The sequence below is a fragment of the Hemicordylus capensis genome, chromosome 4 (assembly GCF_027244095.1).
Source record: "Hemicordylus capensis ecotype Gifberg chromosome 4, rHemCap1.1.pri, whole genome shotgun sequence".
Lineage (NCBI taxonomy): Eukaryota > Metazoa > Chordata > Lepidosauria > Squamata > Cordylidae > Hemicordylus > Hemicordylus capensis.
In genome coordinates, this window is record NC_069660.1 from 41,185,381 (window position 1) to 41,204,286 (window position 18,906).

At 43.7% G+C, this 18,906-nt stretch overlaps 1 protein-coding gene across 19 annotated transcripts in view; it reads left to right on the forward strand.

Annotated features, from left to right (window-relative positions):
- Positions 1–18,906, forward strand: part of PTPRT (protein tyrosine phosphatase receptor type T) — a 938,880-nt gene that overhangs the window by 623,538 nt on the left and 296,436 nt on the right. For all 19 annotated transcript variants that reach the window (XM_053243888.1, XM_053243897.1, XM_053243900.1 and 16 more), the window contains 2 exons: positions 14,641–14,937; positions 17,204–17,313. In XM_053243888.1, the coding sequence (XP_053099863.1) occupies positions 14,641–14,937; positions 17,204–17,313 (407 nt within the window). The remainder of the gene's footprint in view (positions 1–14,640; positions 14,938–17,203; positions 17,314–18,906) is intronic.

Consider the following 18,906-nt stretch of genomic DNA (forward strand, 5'->3'; position numbering starts at 1 on the left):
GCTGGAGTTGTGCCAACTCACTGTGCTGCATCTCTACAATAGGGCACCACAGCTATCAATACTAGGATGATACAAAGATTGAATGCACAACATTAGTCTGTTCTGTCTTGACTTGTTGCTGCAGTGACCTATGAAGAAGTGAAAGTAGAATTTTTGGGTAGGGGAGAGAGGCATTCATAGGCATTGTAAGACAATATAAGCAATTACAAATCATATGTTACTTCCTTTTCTAATGTGATTTTTGAACCATTGGATTCTGCAGGGCTAAGATCACACTTCTTTTCCTGTGTTAAATCAAGGGAATATATCCAGGGTATATTGCAAAGGCATTGCATATACACTGAATTATCGCAACATCCCTTTAGATGCACTGTGGGTATCCTTGGGGGATAGTTGCAAAGTCTCAAACATTTATTTACACTATCATTTAGAAAGAAAGCAGTTAGCACGAATGAGATGGATGAAGTGAACATAACAATGTGGCAGGACATACACAGAGAAATTGATCTTGTATCCCATTACATTTCTGCCCATGACCTTTGGTCCTTCAGTTCCACCACCCTCAACCATTTGGAGGTCTCCTCTTCTCTCAAGTCGCTGCTCTTGCGGACATTTGTGCTTCAGACATGTGTGATGCCTCCTCTGTTACTATTTTCAAATCCATTCTGAAAACCTATTTTTCAGTGAAATCTTTGGCACAATGCTGTAGTCTGCATTCCCTACTCTAAATAAGCTTAAATATGTGTAACTGAAATACTTGCACCAACTTCTCCTCTTTCCCATTCCTCAATTTCCCTCCCCTTCCTACTTGTTTCCTTTATGTCCATTAGTACTACAGGGGGCTGTCATTTAATTCTTTTCATTAATGTCATTTAGCACTACAGGGGGTTGTCATTTAATTTTTTTAAAGCACCTTGTACATGGAAGTCATGAGCCACCAAATGGTGCAGTGGGGAAATGCCAGAGGGTGCTGGTTTGAATCCCCGCTGGTATGTTTCCCAGACTATGGGGCAGCAGCAATATAGGAAAATGCTGAAAGGTATCATATCATACTGTGCGGGAGATGGCAATGGTAAACCCCTCCTGTATTCTACCAAAGACAACCAAAGGGCTCTGGGGTCGCCAAGAGTCAACACCGACTCGATGGCACACTTTACTTTACTTTACTTTACATGGAAGTCACTATATAACAACAAAGGACAGGAAAAATCAATGTGTGCCTTAATTCAGGCTTCTTTATTAGGGCTGTGCGAGCCAGCTCAGCTTGAAGGATTCAGGTCAAACCAAATCGGGCCCTGTTTGGTCTAAGATCAAACTGAAATTGACCCAGTTTGACCCGAGCCAGCTCAGATACCCCTTTATCAGTAAAGGAGAGGGGGCGGGGGAGTTTCTGTAAAAGTAGAGCAGGGAAGTAAAAATGTCCCTTAGAAGTACCTTTCTAACCGGATTCCCTTTTACCAGTAGGCCTTCAAGCTTTTCAAACCAGTTCAGTTCAAATTTGCATGGAACCAGGTCAGGTCAGCTTCAATCCGGTTTGGATTCGAGCCAAACCGGCTTTTCTGGTTCCGTGCACATTCCTATTCTTTATGTTGTATGCACACATTCCATAGAAAATAACACTGTCTTTTGTTTGAAGGTCCAGATTTCTCTTTACACCCAGGACCTCAAATTCTCTCAAGGAAAACACTCTCATTATTCTGCTACTGTTAAAGGTGGCCCATTTTCTGTCACTCCTTTTGACTGATGAAGATTATTTTATTTCCCTTCCGTGATTGCTGGCTTATAGCAAGCTGTGGGATTGGGAATTTTGATTTAGGCTCTGTTAATAACAGCTATCTGCTTTGTCTCCCACCGCCAGGCAAGCAGAGGGGGAGGGAAGACAAAGCTTGTTGCAAAGCTCTACACTCTGAATGAGAGGCTTCAGCTGAGCAACAGAGCTAAATTGAGACAATCAGGCTTTGCCCTTCAGGTTAACTACCTGCTGCAGGAGCCTAATTGCAAGAAATTGTTCCTGTCACTAATGACAGGAACTGAGTGGAAGATGTCCATATTGCTCTGAGCCCCCCCAATGCCCATCTTTTGTGACCCTGTGGATGGCACGCACAGCACAGTTTATTAATGGTGTAGATACCCACTGATTAAACTCTATTTCTCAGCTGCAAGTTGTGTCGGCACAGACAGTACAGAAGAAAAAGAAATGAACATGAAATACAAAATAGCTATTTTCCACCTTTGATCTCATTAATCAATGTATTATACTGCTAAAAGGAGAGATGAATATGCCTAATATCATGATCTGTGTCTGCCCAACTCCATGACAGTAGCAGGCTCTGGGAAAATGTGGAACCATGTGACATCAGATAAGGTAGATGTGTGGCTGTCATTTTTGAAAGCAGCCATGTGTCCATGATGAATGCAGTCCATGATGAATGCTGAGCTAAAAAGGAATTGCCCATGTGGGATTTCACCTGCTTGGCATTACATATACACTAGTTTTCTGGGGCCTGCACATGCAGCATTAGCATGCAAGGGATCTGTGGTAGACAATGCTGGTGCATTAATGTTCCGCGACCAGTGTATATCCCACAATACTACTGCCTGCCTGCATCTGCTTAACACCATGGTCTCAGATTGGTGCTGAGCCCCAGCTGACAGGAACACATGGATCCGGGCACCAGTCCATCTCATCATGGTCCATGGCAGTGGCATGTGTGCGTATCTGCATATGTCAGCAGCACTAACGGGCAGGCTGTAACACATCTGGTTTGGGTTTGGAACTGCCAGTGGTGTTGCAGTGGGTGGGGGTGGCCATGAGTCACTCACCCTCCATGGCCAGCGCTGGTTAGCCCAGCACAGGGAGGTTGGCCTTCAGAAAGACCAGCCACTCCACCTGTGTTTTGCTGCATGAGAGGGGCTGGCCACACCAGCAGCAGCAGATGTCCCCTCGCTCTCCTGCCCCCACTAGTGCACCATGAGGGACAGGAAAGCAGCATAAAGCTCACTGAGGCTGGTCCATAGATCTGTAATCAAGTGATGCTGGTGACAGGTGCTGCTCCACACAGCATCCACAACACGGCCTCCTTGCATGCCTAGTACGTGGAGGGCACCATCCACCTTTTTATATTTTATATTTGGGGGCAAGCAGTAGGAGTAGCTAGGAGAAGCTGGTATTCCCCAGCACCTGGAATGGCTGGTTGTCCAAATTATCATCTCAGCAGTGGCCTGAATGATGAGATGAGGCTCTGGGCAAGCAGACCGCTTGTCCAACAATTGGACCCAATCCTCACTAAGGTCTCTCTGCCTCCCAAAGTCCCCTTAAATACATTTTGAAACTCCCTCCTTTGGCCTCCCCTTCCCTCCTGCCTTCCCCCAGATGATGGGGGCACAGTTGCCCATGACAACACCTGATTTGTATGATAACAAGCCAACCAAGAAACAAGGAGATTGCAAGCCAATTGGAAGCCAGTGCAAGAAATCCAACCAGCAAGTGGGGGACAGGCCTCCAAAATCACATTGGTTGTTTAACTTGAAAAAGGCCCTTTATTTTAATGGCGTTCTGTTTTGAGCTTGAAACACTCAAAATGTTTCGAGCTCGAAACAGTTTTCACATCCTTAATAACTAGTAGAGACCAATGATACTCTTTATTTCAACCCCAGAGAGAGGGCAAGAAACAGGATCACCTTGTGGGTTGCTGTGCATAACTAGTGGACTTGGAAGATGAGTTGTGAAGGACAGCCCTTTCTTAACTGGACATCTTAAGGCAACAGTGGTTGTCTTCTGTTCAGGGGAACAGTGGTTTTAGCTGCTATCCTGAACATGCATACCGAGCCAGAGTGGGATAGAATGGGGAGATAGGTGTTTGTATCATGTGACACTTTTGTCACTTTCCTTGATACTCCCTGAAAATCCTGGGTCTACTTTTGTACTTCAAGAGGTTGCTCCTGTACAGAAAAACATACTTTTAATTGCCGCTGTTAGTCAGATGTCAAGACATTCTGTAAACCCCTGTTGGCTAAGCATCTGTGATAAATAAAAGGATGGGATGGGGAGCAATTTCTAATGTCAAATAGGAAAAAAAGATTGATCTTTGTTCTCATCTTTTTCTTTTATTTCCAGAATTTTCATGCTAAGAATCTCTCTCTGATTAATTGCTTTACATGCTTATTTGGTTGTGCTTCCTGCAGTATTACAGGAATCATGGGGTTGGAAAAGCTATCAGCCTCTGCATGAGAAAACTGCACTAGTTTAACTGAAGCATGTGGATTTAATATTGTTTAGTTACATTTGGGCAGATTCTTAGAATAGAACTTTGAAGAAATGTTGAGCCTTATTTCAAACATAACAGGTTTCTTAATTCCCTGGGCCTAGTCTAGAGGATTGGGAGTCTGCACAAAACATGACAGTGATGGATGATTCACAGCAGGTGCCTGATTTCTAAAACATGAGCTGTTGAAGCTCAGACCTATCTTCAAGTTACACTCTCAGACCTAGACGCTTTCTCTTGTTTTGCAAGTATATGGAGACTAATTGTGGCCCCATTTGTGAATTAGAGTATCATAGGCACTAAGGGCTCTTCCAGGTGGTTATTTATTTCAACTTCAGAGCAAATTTAAGTAGATGTAATGAGTCATCCACATGATGTTCAAGTATAAGTTCATAGTATGCTATTGACAATCCATGAAAAACAGTGGCTCACAGCTTTGAGCAGGGAGATGTGTCTGTGATGCGGAGACCTTTTCCTAGCTACACAGCATCGGGTTGGGGGCGGGGGGGCTAAATGTTGATCCTCTGATCTGGTTCCAAAAGTGCCCTATGTCACCTATGACACAGCAAGCAGAGTAGCAAGCAGAGTAATAGTGGGGAAGCTCTCCACAGTGTGGATGCATCTTCCTGGTACATCTGCACTCAGTTGCTCTGGATGTTAGCCACTGTCTTTTCAATATTGCTTTTACTCTAATTTGAAAAAGATATGGCCTTTTCATGGGTTTTCAGCAGATGGCACTAAAAATGTACATGATGTACTTGAACATCATGTGGATGACTTGTTACATTTCCCTTCAGAATTTGCATTGAAGGTGGAATAAATCACTATCTGGAAGAGTTCTGAGAGATTAACTATCGAATCCTGTGCAATTTTACTCAGAAGTGCTGCTGCTGAGTTAATTGCAGCTTACTCCCCAGCAAGTATGCACAGGATTTCAGTCTTAGACGTGACCTAGGTAATCCCTCAATTGAATCCTGTTTCTTTCTTACACATTTTATCATTCTTGTGAGCTGCCCCAAGCAGAATTGTACTGGAGGGGGATATAGAAATATTTTAAATACCCCTGCTAACTTGGCAAAGAGGCACCTTTTAATGTAGTAATTCTCTTTATTTGGCAGGGGGAAAGTAACTAGCCCTATCCACCCCCAGCACAGTCAGGGGCGTATCTAGGGTAGGGCAGGCAGGGCACGTGCCCTGGGCGCCACTTGAAGGGGGGCGCCATTTTTGAAAATTATAAAAAAAAATAGAAATGGCCACCAAAAACAAAATGGCCACCGTGCATGCTCAAATGGCCTCTGTGAGGCGCTAGGCCATGCCAGGACTCGCAGAGGCCATTTGAGCATTTGCAGCGGCCATCTTGTTTTCAGTAGCCATTTTTTTAAAAAAGTTATTTTAAAAAATGGCCACCGCACATGCTCATATGGTCCCTGTGAGGCCCTAGAGGCCAGTGGGGGGAGGGGGAACCTTTGCAGACCCCCTCACGGCCTTTAGGAAGCCCCCCACTGTAAACATATTCAAATTGGCACTATGTACAGAGAATCAGGGCTTGTTGTAAGCTGAAGCTTATGAGCTAGGATTGTATTCATTTGCTCTTATTTTGCTTCTTGTGATAAATGTGATATCTTAATAGTATGGCTATTAATGGTGAGTTTGTCTTTGAATCAGTGTGAAATCCTTAGTATTAAGCCCTAATGGGTGTTAGTGGGTGTTTCTTGCTCTCTTTCTCTCATTTTAACTGTCTTTCTGAAATACTAGAATATATTCCAAGCAGTGACACAGTATACTCTGCATATCCTTTGACTTTTCCCAGATACTCTGAAAATAATTAAATTCTCCATTTATTTTTAAAACTTATGTAATAGTGATGCTACAATGCATAGTAGAGAATTAGACAGGCACGTCTGTTTAGTTTTCCAAGTACACCTCCACATAGTATTTGGGTATTTCATGAGCCCCAGCATACTGAAATTTGTAGTTTTCCAGCATTTTTTGGTCTGGCTACGTCCACTGCTAAATAATTTTTGAAAGATTAAAAGATTAACGAGCTTGACTGGTATTTTTCAGCTGCTATTATGGTGAAGTTATCTGAAAGATGAGTGTCAAATGTTTGGACAGGGGATGCAATTTCAGTGCTTGCCCTAGGCGCTATTTTCCCTAGATATGCCTCTGAGCACAGTACTTCCAGTGACTGTTGCTGGTGTCTATCTTATGTTTCTTTTTAGATTGTGAGCCCTTTGGGAACAGGGATCCACTTTGTTTATCTTATTTATTTTTTATTTCTCTGTGTGAACTGCCCTGAGCCATTTTCGGAAGGGCAATATAGAATTTGAATAGATAGATAAATAGATGGATAGATAGATAGATAGATAGATAGATAGATAGATAGATAGATAGATAGATGACAGACACCCACTAAATGGCTGTATTTCTCCAGCCTCTCTCTCTCTCTCTTTCTCAGATGAACTGCTCACAAAGGTTAATCTCAGGCCATTTGAGGCTACGAATTTCCCACATAGGTCTCCATTTCTCCATTAAAGACCTTTTCTGCTTTGAACAAATAGAGGATTGGTTGATATCTGTTAGCTTCTTCTACATCCTTTTGTTTGAGCTTTTATTTAAAGCCAGAAATGGTGGTATAACATGTATGTGTGTCTACATGAGTGGCATTCCACTCATTGTCTTTGGGATCTAGTATCAATTCTTCTGTGCTCACAGGAAATCTGAAGCTAACTCATTTACTCACATATGTTCTGGGCCTCATCATATCAGTAACACTGTCTCCCACCATAGTACTGAGCTGTCACTTCAATTTACTTGATTATTATGGTGCTTGTCTTTCCCCCTTGATGGCCATCAGCCTGTCACACCCTGGATTAATCCTCCTAAAAAATTGTAGTTCATGAGTGATCATGTCACAGGGTGACACACCTCTCTCTGCCTCAAACTACAAATCCTATTCATTCCTGGTCAAGTGTGCACTAGTTTTCTCTCTCTCTCCCACCCTGAAGGTTTGGACAAACAACTCAGAAGGGCTATTCTCATGATCAGCAAAAATCAGGCTAGGAGAGCCTAGCCCAATTTTTGCTGATCGTGAGAACCACTGGGCTCGGCAGCGAGCCTGGTGGTTCTAGAGCAGGCAACCCGCTCAAGTACCCCTCCCCTTAGCCCAGGTTTGCGGAGCGAGCACTCCGCAAACCTGGGCTATCTGATCGTGAGTAGTCATGGCGTGGCTCCGGCTACTTGTGATTAGACCCCCGCAGGAGAAGTGAAAACCCACCTCCCGGCTCTAGGGGTCTCCCCAGTATACCCAGTATGCTTAGCCCGCTCTCCCCGCTCACCGTACTAAGCCGGGTCTCACTGATCGCGAGACCCAGCTCAGAGTGTTGCTTGATCTGTTCTAACACTGCTTCTTTTTGGCTTTCGCAAATCTTACAGTGTCTGACCATCTCTTATGGATGTAAGGAAATATGTTTCCACACACATCCAAAACATGATCTACAAATGAACTGCACTTTTCCCCTTATGGTAATGGCTTTAATGCCTAAGTCAGAGCTCGCTAGACCTCCAAGCCACATATGGTGTCCCCTTCCTCTCATCATGCTTTAGTTTTGGGATGGATGGACTCCAGTATGTCTTCCCTTCCTCTATGCACAGCTGTTGTTTTAGAGGAATTGAGATGTGTCTGCAGATTGGAAAAGCTGAGGAAGAATCCTACCCCATTTGTTAGAAGAAATTAAAGAAATATATTAGAAATATTGCTAATAGAAATATTTCTGTTAGAAGAAATATTTCTAGCAGACCCAACGAGCCAGCAAACCTGAGTCATGCCAAAAGCAATAAACTTACTAATATCCCAGGTCCAGTTTTCTCACCAGGATAATCTGGATAGGTCTCCTTTGCCTTTAAAAGCTGCCTGACTGGAAGATATAACATCACAGGTGTGGCTTTTCCCAAGAATCTCTATGCTTGGAACAGCTGCAGCTGTTAACATTCAAAACAACATTAGAATAGCCCTGCTGGATCAGGTCCAAAGCCCATCTAGTCCAGCATCCTGTTTCGCACAGTGGCCCACCAGATGCCTCTGAGAAGCCCACAGGCAAGAGGTGAGGGCATGCCCTCTCTCCTGCTGTTGCTCCCCTGCAATTGGTATTCAGAGGCATCTTGCCTCTGAGGATAGGGGTGGCCTTTAGCCACTAAACTAGTAGTCATTGATAGACCTGTTCTCCATTAATTTGTCCAAGCCTCTTTTAAAACCATCTAAGCTAGTGGGCATGATCTCATCCTATGGGAGAGAATTCCATAGATTAATTATGTGCTGTGTGAAAAAGTACTTTCTTTTCTCAGTCCTAAACTGCTTGGCCATCAGTTTCATGGAATCATCCCTGGTTTTACTGTTGTGAGAGAGGGATAAAATTTTCTCTCTGACTACTCTCTCTATTCAATGAATAATTTTATACACATCTAGCATGTCTCCCCATAGCCACATCTTTTCCAAACTAAAAAGCCCCAGATGCTGTAGCACCGCCGTGCCAGGCCTCGCAAAGGCCATTTGAGTATGCGCTGCGGCAGGCAAAATGGCCACCACACCGAATAATAGAGGCCTGAAGGAAAAGGATTATTTTATGGGCCACGGCAGAGATAAATGAAGCCAGCAGGGGGAGGGGAAACCTTTGCGGACCCACTCCTCCACAGCCATTAGGAAGCCCCCCAAAGGGGTTAGAAGGTACTATTTAAAAAAGATAATTGCGAACCCCCCCAGACTGAACCAGACCGGTGTGGGGGGAGTCGATCGGGGGGCCGAACCGAACTGGCCCAGTCAGGTTCGAGTGCCGTTCGCACTCAAACTGAACCAGGCTAGCCGGTTCCATGCATACTCCTGTCACCGAGTTTGGAAAGATCCTTTTGGAGCTCCTCACAATCTGTTTTGGATTTCACTACCCTAAATAGTTTAGTATCATTTGCAAATTTGGCCACTTCGCTGCTTACCTCAACTTCTAGATCATGTATGAATAAGTTAAAGATCACTGGTCCCAATGCAGATCCCTGGGGACCCAACTTCTTACTTCCCTCCATTCACAAAACTGTCCATTTATTCCACCCCTCTGCTTCCTGTCTTTCAAACAGTTACCAATCCTCACATGAACCTGTCCCCTTATCTGCTAAGTTTATTCTAGAACCTTTGGTGGCAAACTTGGTCAAAACCTTGTTGATACTCTCAAAAAACTCCAACAATTTAGTGAGGCATGACTTGCCCTTGCAGAAGCCATACTGGTATATTTTCAATCCATTTATGTGGCACTGAAGTTAAGCTAACTAGCTTGCTGTTTCCCAGCCTGCCCCCGCCTTCCCATCCCTTTTTGAAAATAGGAGTTACCTTAGCTACTTTCCAGTCCTCTGGTGTAGAGCCTGACTGAAGGGAAAAGTTGCACATTTTTGCTATGAGATCAGCAATTCCACATTTGAGTTTCTTCAGTACTCTTGGGAGTACTCTTCAGTACATCTGGCCCTGATGATTGCTTAGTTTTTATTTTTTCAAGACAGTTTAGAATATTCTCTCTCATGACATTTCTTCAGCCTCCAAGCCTGAGAAGTTCATTTCCGGACTGGGTGTATGATCAGTATCCTCTACTGTGAAGAAAGATGCAGAAAACTCATTTGGCTTTTCTCAGTCCTCTCAATCTCCTTATCCTCCTTAATAATCCCTTTCATACCCTCATCATCTAATGGTTCAACTGCCTCCCTGGCAGGTTTTCTACTTCTGATTCTCTATCAGAACAATTTTGTTGTTGTTCCCGTTGACACTTCTAGCTATATGCAACTCAAACATTCTTTTTGCATCCCTTATTGTCTCTTTGCATTTCTTCTGTCAGAGTTTATGTCCCTTTCTGTCCTCATTTGGGCAGGACATTGATTTTCTGAAGGAACTTCTTCCCTTTTATAGTGTCCCTGACTCTACTTGTTAGCCACTCTAGTGTCCTCCTGAACTTTGTGGAACCTTTCCTCCTTCTTGGTATACATGCCAACTATGCTTCTATTATTGTGATTTTAAAGAAGTTCCATGCTTTCCGGAGTGATATAACCCTCTTGACTTTCCCTTTCAGCTTACTTTTTAGCAGTTCCCTCATTTTTGAGAAGCTCCTCTTCTGAAGTCAAACGCATCTGTGTTGGACTTCCTTGGCAGTGCTGCATTAGCATATAAGCTGAATTGGATCACACTATGGTCAGGTCCTGGGCACCACTCAGGATTAAGTCCAAGGTCACCTTCTCTCTGGTTGTTTCCACGACTAATGTTCTAAGGCACAGTCATTTAGCATGTCTAGAAATTTGGCCTCTGTCAATACCCACCATGAATTTGCCCAGCCTATATGAGGGTAATTGAAGTCACTCATTATTACAGCTCTATCTCTCTTCGACACCTCTCTGATTTGCTTTTCCAATTCCAGGTCATTCTCAGCTTTTTGATCTAGAGGGTGATAGGAGGTCCCTAGTAATACATTTCCTTTCAGTTCTTGTATTGCTAGCCATAATTTTTCATGAGGACTCTGGTTCTCCAGGTTTGGTGGCCTCTGGGGTTGCTAACGTAGCCCCCTGCCGGCCTGCCCCTGGTCTTCTATGGGCCGTTTCGGCCCATTTTCAGGTCATTTCAGCCCTCTTTGTGGTCGTGGTGGCCATTTTAGAGGCCGCTATACATGCACCCCAACAATCTGCATGGCCAGCCTCCAAAATGGCCACCACAACCATGGAGGGTGCTAAAATGGCCCGAAAATGGGTTGAACTGGCCCATAGAAGAACGGGGCAGAACCTCCACTGGAAGGTTCTGAACCAGAACCTCCAGAGACCCCTGCCGCGGCAGCCCAGAGGAAACCAAACCTGGCTGTAAGTTTGTTTGTTTGCTTGTTTGTTTACACTTTAGAACCCCAAATAGGCTCAAATTCAAGCTGAGCTGGAGTTCTAGTTTGGGTGGCAAAACTGAGAATGCCTGGTCCAATTCGAGTTCAGTTTAGATTTGAACCAAACAGGGTAAACCAGTTTTGTGCACACCATTAGTCTCACTGTTCCCCCATGTTTCCATTATACCCACTATATGTATATTTGCATTAGCAACCAAGCACTCCAGCTCACCCATCTTGGCTCAGAGGCTTCTGGAATTGGTATATAAGCACCTATACACTGAATCTCTTACCTGGTGTGTGCTATCTTTCATACGGCCATTTGATCTCTTTGACTAGCTAGCACATCCTTCTGTCTGCTCTTTACCTTGATCTACTCTGTCCCCATTTGGTTTATCTGAAGCAATTACACCCTCAAACTTTAAGAGATGGCATTTGCCAAACCTGATACTGCCCAGCAATTGTTGGCTATCCTCCAGGTGTCATTTTAAAAGGTGATCTGCTATCTTTTTTTTTAAAAGCTCCAGCAGTCTGGTTCCATCTTGGTTCAAGTGGAGCCCATCCCTTTTGTACAGGCCCATCTTGTCCCAAAATGTACCCCGGTGCCTAACAAACCCAAACTACTCCTCCCAGCACCACCACACAGTGCGACCCCCTCAGCTCCATCTGTCTCACTGGCCCTGTGCATGGAACAGGTAGCACTTCAGAGAATGCTTCCCTGAGGATCCTGGGCTTCAATATACTCCATAGCAGCCTAGATTTGGCTCGCAGGACCTCCCAACTACATTTCCCAATATTGTTGGTGCCAATGTGCACCACAACAGCTCACCAGCACTGCCTAACAGCCCCTCTAGATGCTCTGTGATGTCTGCAACCTTCACACCAGACAGGCAAGTCACCATGTGGTCTACACGTGGGTCACAAACTCATCTCTTTATACCCCTAACAATTGTATGACCCACTACTAGGATGCACCCAACCACCGAAGGAGTATCTTCTGTGTGAGAGGATATGGGCGCATCACCCAAGGAAGGGGTCCCTTCTAAGGGAGCCCTCTTCCTCAGGCTGATGTCCTCCTTCCCTATGCCCTCCATTCTTCATGGAGGAGCTGTCAGCCTGGAAGTGGGATGCCTCTGTCACATCCTTGAGGGTCTCATCCACATACCTCTCTGTCTCTCTGAGCTTCTCCAGGTCAGCCACCTTGGCTCTGAGAGAACAAATGTTCCCCTAGAGCCAGGAGTTTTTTGCGCCGAGTGCACACCCACAACTTCTGCCCCTCAAGCAGATAGGCATGGATGCAATACCCTGTGCACCCCCTCCCCTCCTGGCATTCTACCTTCAAAACCAGTTTTATTCGCTGTTTAGAATATATAGAGCATATTTACTTGAAAGCTAGGTCTTGGCTGCAGTTGTCTGCTAATTAAAGGTTTTAAGCTCTGCCTTCCAGGAAAATGACCAACCCCCGCCCCCCCCAAACCAAGTGTGGTCGTACTCACCTTCTTCTCATGCTAGGTATCTCCTTTGTGATAAAGGTGGACCTCTCAAGTGCCTCCCCACACACTTCCCCACTAAACTCCATGTAAAACTCCTTGTCTTTTCAAGAGCTGCTTCCAAACTGCTTTGATTCCTGCTTGTATGAAACTTTTGTAGGGATGGTTGCCCTGCCAGTGAAGCGGAGTAGCAACCACACATCTTTTAAAGGGAGCACCATTATTTTGCTTGATTAGAATCTCAGGTCAAATTTTCATTTGTTAAGATAAGGCTTTAAAATAAATATGACTATGTTTAGGCTTCTTGTAAATATAATGGTCATCTATTTTACAGCTGGAAACAGTACATCAGCTGTTCAAAGTATCCATTCCTTGTTCATGAGCAAAAGCAAATGGTGTGCTTGTTTATTCTCCAACATTTTTTAGACTGTCCTTTTAACAGCATAGAGCCAGCACAGCATAGTGGTTAGAGTGTTGGACTAGGACCAGGAAGACCCAAGTTGGAATCCCTATTCAACCATGAAAGTTACTGGGTGACTCTGGGCCAGTCATGTATCTCTCAGCCTAACCTACCTCACAGGGTTGTTGTGAAGATAAAAATAACCATGTTATTATGGTGAGAGGGCAACCATGTTATGTCTGAGCTCCTCGGAGGAAGAGTGGGGTAGAAATGTAATAAGTAAGTAAATAACACTTCATTGGACTTTTAAGGACAAAAAACTATTGGTTCTCTTGATTTTGTTTGTGTAGTTTTTTTAAAAGGACTGTTTCTACAAATTCATTGCAGGAGAGGATGGGATTAGCAAGCAATATTTTTTAGTTGCACCTTCTAACTGAGACATTATGAATGAAATTTCTATAGAATCATTCATTATATTATGCATATCCATTAATGTAGTGAGCAGTTGGTGACTATAATTCGAGGTTTACATCTGCATAATATTGAAAGGCATCAAATAATAATGTTTATATACATGATGCTTGTACTCTTGCACATCTCTGTGACTGTAATACAGTTAGGCTGAGGAAGTAATTATCATACATTTTTATTCCGATAGCAGACATAAATATCAGTTATTATATCTGAAACATTTTGGAAAAGGTATATTAGAACTGGAAGCTGTGTTTTATACACACTCTCTCTCTATCACTAATACCAATTTATAATATGAACTTTTTAAAGTCTTCGCTTAAGTGGGTGCTTTTTCTTTTTAAAAATGTCAATGTAAATGCTATTGATTAAATGTATTCCTACTACTATGGATATTTATATACTACTCTTCAACCAAAGTTCTCAAAGCACTTTACCTAGAAAAATAAATAATACTTAAATAAGATGGTCCCCTGTCCTCAAAGAGCTCACAATCTAAAAAGAAAGGTAAGGCAGATACCAGCAACAATCACTGGAGGGATGCTGTGCTGGGATTGGTATTGCTCCCCCCACCGCTAAATATAAGAGAATTGCCACTTTAAAAGGTGTTCTTTGCTCAGTTAGCAGAGGTAATGTAGCATGTGGTTGGCTTCACCAACCACTAACTTTACTTCCCCAATTCAGACAGTCATGTGTGAATCCTGGGATCTGCTAGCTGTGCCCTCTCACCATACCAACCTCCATGGATGTGATGTATGAATAGAGAGGCCACATATATAGCCTTCAGCCACATCTGTACCATCTATTTTTCAAGCGTATAAATCATGCATACAGAGCCAGTGTGCATGTATACTCTTCTGTGAAGATTTTGCCTGACCAGTGCATCGTCAGGTGTGGCAAGACAGTGAGGCAGACCTTCTAATCATCCTGTGACTCCCTCAAACCTCTTCTACATAATTGATCTGCCCATGTTATCAAAATATCTGTGTACTTTGAAATGCTTCAAGTTATAAGCAATGGTTGTTCGAGTGCAATAATATTATGAAATCTTTATCCATGAAGAGTCTGGAAGGATGCACCTCTTGCATGTCTACTCATCTGAATTTCATCAATTTGTTTCACAGATCCAGTGCATGGCCCTCAAAATGTGGAGGTTGTAGACATCCGATCTCGGCAGCTGACACTGCAGTGGGAGCCCTTTGGTTATGTTGTGACCCGTTGCCACAGCTATAATCTGACGGTCCATTACCAGTATGTGTTCAACCAGCAGAAATATGAAGCAGAGGAACTAATTCAGACATCATCACACTACACTTTGCGAGGACTGCGACCCTTCATGACCCTCCGACTGAGACTGGCTCTTTCAAACCCAGAGGGCAAGATGGAGAGTGAGGAACTGGTGGTCCAAACTGAGGAGGATGGTATGATAAAGAACATTTTAACAACTTACAATGGCTGGGAAATTTCCTGAAACCAGTATATAAGGATACATTAATGAAAGGACACTCTACACAAGTAGAATGTCCAAAGTGGGGCCAGAAGTCCTGCCACAGCCTTTTCACTCACCCCACCACTCACTATTACAGTGGCATTCATTTGAGGAAAACACCGCTTCCAAGATGGTAGGCACTCCAGGATCAGGAAGCTAGTACAGAGCCTTAGTTCAGTTTATGTTTCAAAGTACAAAAAAGATTAACTCGTTTATTTCCCAAAATGTTATGAATAATGTAGCATTGTAGAGTGTTATCTCCACAAATGTACTTACATAATCTGACTGCAGAGATCTATAGCAGACAGGTTTATAGTGGGACCAAAAGAACAAGTAGCTTCAAATGGACTTAAGCAAGAATGCCATGTTGATATTCTACTAATGAGCATTCATGGGAATTGGACCCTGATTACGGTTACAAAAACACATAACACATTAAATCATAACAGATAAAAAAAGGTGAAAACAAAACACAAAATACAATACAAAGCAGCATTAAAAAAAACTCATTTTAAAATTAGTTAAAAATCAGATCAAATCTGGAAAGCTGAATTTAAAACCCCAAATTTAAAAGGCTTGGGTAAACAAAAAGGTCTTTACCTAGCATCTAAAAGAACAAAGTGATGAAGCCAGGTGAACCTCACTGGGGAAGCTATTCCATAAACAGGGTATAACCACTGAAAAGGCCCTCTCCCTGGTAGCCACCCACCTCACTTCGTTTGGCAGGGACACCTGGAGGAAGGCCTCTGAAGAAGATCTTAAGGTATAGAGGGACATATGGGGCAAGGTGCCCTCTCAAGTAACCAGGTTCCAATCCATTTAGGGCTTTGAAGGCTAAAACCAGCACTTTGAATAGGGCCCGGAAATGGACTGGGAGCCAGTGCAGCTGATGAAGCACTGGCATGATATGATCAAAACATTCAGTCCCAGTTAATAATTGTGCAGCTCTATTTTGTACCAGCTGCAGTTTCCAGACCATTTTCAAAGGCAGCCCCACATACAATGCATTGTGGAAATCTAAGCAAGAGATTACCTGAGCATGAATAACTGTGGCCAAGCTATCTCTGTTTAGGTAAGGTTGCAGTTGGCGTATCAGCCGAAGCTGATAAAAGGAACTCCAAGCCACAGAGGCTACTTGAGCCTCTTGTGACAGCGCTGGATTGATGAACACCCTGAGACTGCAAACCTGGTCCTTCAGGGGGAGTGCAACCCCATCTAGAACAGGCTGAACATCGTTCACCCAGGCAGAGGAACCACCAACCAACAGTACTTCTGTCTTGTCTGGATTGAATCTCAGCTTATTCACCCTCATCCAGTCCATTACTGCATCCAAACACTGATTCAGGACAGTCACCGCTTCATCTGCATTTGATGAAAAAGAGAGATACAACTGAGTGTCATCTGTATATTGATGACACCTCAGGCCATATCTCCTGATGACCTCTCCCAGCGAGTTCATGTAGATATTAAACAGCATAGGGGGGGAAACAGGCCTCAAGGTAGAAGTGGAACCACCTCCAAACAGGGCCTCCCACACCCAACTTGGTCAGCCTATCCAAAAGGATACCATGGCCAATGGTATTGAAAGCTGCTTAGTCTCTCAACAGGAAGTATACAACAGTACATATATACAAAGCATATTTTTACACAGACCATGCAAGTACATCAGGGGTCAGATCCAGGTTTGAGGGGTCCCTTTGCAAACTGGATTCCTTTCTACTTCTGTTGTCTCCCTCCTATCTGAGTGCCCCCAGGGCTTGTGAGGAGTTCAGCTTGGTGTTGTAAGGAATTTGGTGCATTTCGAAGAGGCAACAATGGAGTTCTGTGGCTGCCTCCTTCAGGTGCCCCCCATTTATGTAACCACCTCCAGGGTTGTTTTTCTGCCTTTGGAGGAAAATTCCTGTTTACTTACGGAATGAGAGAGAGGAAGTGGTGACAAAACAACTCTCTTGTCTGAGGGAGGCATTCAGTCACTGTGGTGGTTATGGGCACAGGAGGCTAGGGGTCAGTGCTGCGCAACCATAGGGCATATTCCATACCAGAATTGCAACTGAACTGGAATGTCCTGTTATTTCAAGAGGAGAATTTGAGCAGGTATCCCTTTCTCCAGTGCTGAATGCAGTGATTCTTGTGAGTAAAATTTTAGGAGAATTGTGTGAGCGATATTGTAATTAAACATGTTTTCATTTTCACCCTAGTTCCTGGAGCTGTTCCCCTAGAATCCATTCAGGGAGGTCCCTTTGAAGAGAAAATCTATGTTCAGTGGAAGCCACCAAATGAGACCAATGGTATCATTACACTCTATGAGGTAAGAGGAATGGATTGTCAGTAAGCAGCATATGCCTCTTCTCTAGGGCAAATGTATAGGTTAGCGTGTTCTGGTACATACTTTTAGGTTCTTCAGAGGTGCTATTTGATAAAAGGGTCTGAGGATAGTCAGGTCTTGACCAAAGCCTTGACCTGATATTGGGAAGGACTGCTTTTTTCCACCTGAGTAACGAAGCTTGAGATGTGAAGGAGCCTCTGACTCAGTTATCTAGTGGGGAGCATCCTACTCAGTAGGAGAAAGTGGATAGAGAGAAATTCTTCTCTCTCTCCCATAACTCTAGAACCAGGGGTCATCCCATGAAATTGATTGCCGGGAAATCTAGGACCAACAAACGGAAATACTTTTTCACACAACGCATAATCAACTTGTGGAATTCTCTGCCACAAGATGTGGTGACAGCCAACAACCCAGATGGCTTTAAGAGGGGTTTGGATAACTTCATGGAGGAGAGGTCTATTGATGGCTACTAGTTGGAGGGCAGTAGGCCACCTCCTGCCTCGGGGGCGGGGTGTCTCTGGGTACCAGTTGCGGGGGAGTAACAGCAGGAGAGAGAGCATGCCCTCAACTCCTGCCTGTGGCTTCCAGCAGCATCTGGTGGGCCACTGTGCGAAACAGGATGCTGGAATAGATGTGCCTTGGGCCTGATCCAGCAGGGCTGTTCTTATGTTCTTAGTAATACAGACTGACTGTTGTGCTGAATGTATAATTGGTGGTGCCATTGTGGGTTGCATGTAAGGCAAATGCCAATCATGGAATTTGGAGAGTAGTTTACTACAATACATGCACTTTCCATAGAAGTGAGAGATTTGTGCTGTAACTGATGAACAGATATTGCCTCTTGCTTACCACTTGGTGACTATCTTCAGACAGAATGACTGAAATGTAATGTCTTTATGCATCCTGGAATTCATCTCCTATCTTCTCTGTGTTAGGTATGATTTTTGCTATATGAAAGTGTTGCTTGTGGTGTTCATTATTTAGACATCTTAAGCCCTGGAGAAAACCCAGGAAAATTCGGGAGGGGGGGTATTTTTTTTAACAGCCCCCCCCCCCACAATTCCCATTAAAAATGGGGGGAGGGAACCATTTCCCCAGGTTTCCCCCCAGGTCTTCGCATCTCTACTCTTATGGCCTAAAGGCCATATCCAGTAATTTTACTTCTCACTATAGTTGAATTATTTTTAGTCATCCCAGGTCAGGTTTATTGCAACAACCCAAAGCGGCTTACAGTATAATCTAAAATATGAATAATGACAACTTAAAACAAAAACAACAATCCACAGTCCATGAAAGTAAAAATACTAAATCAGTCTGAAGAACAGCTTAGAGCAGACAGAATGGCAAACAAAAAGTGAAGCCTTCCAGGCACCAGCCTTCCATAAGGCCTCCATTAAACAAAACCCTTATATTAATAAAGTTACTAAAAGAATATGAAGATGGGACCAATGGCTTCCTTGGTAATATCATTCCACTACGTCACTGCTACAGGAGAATATAAAGCTCTGCCCCATACCTAATGAAGCTCATTTAGCAGAGGATTCTAGAGCAGTACTTAAAACGTATGAAAGAAGA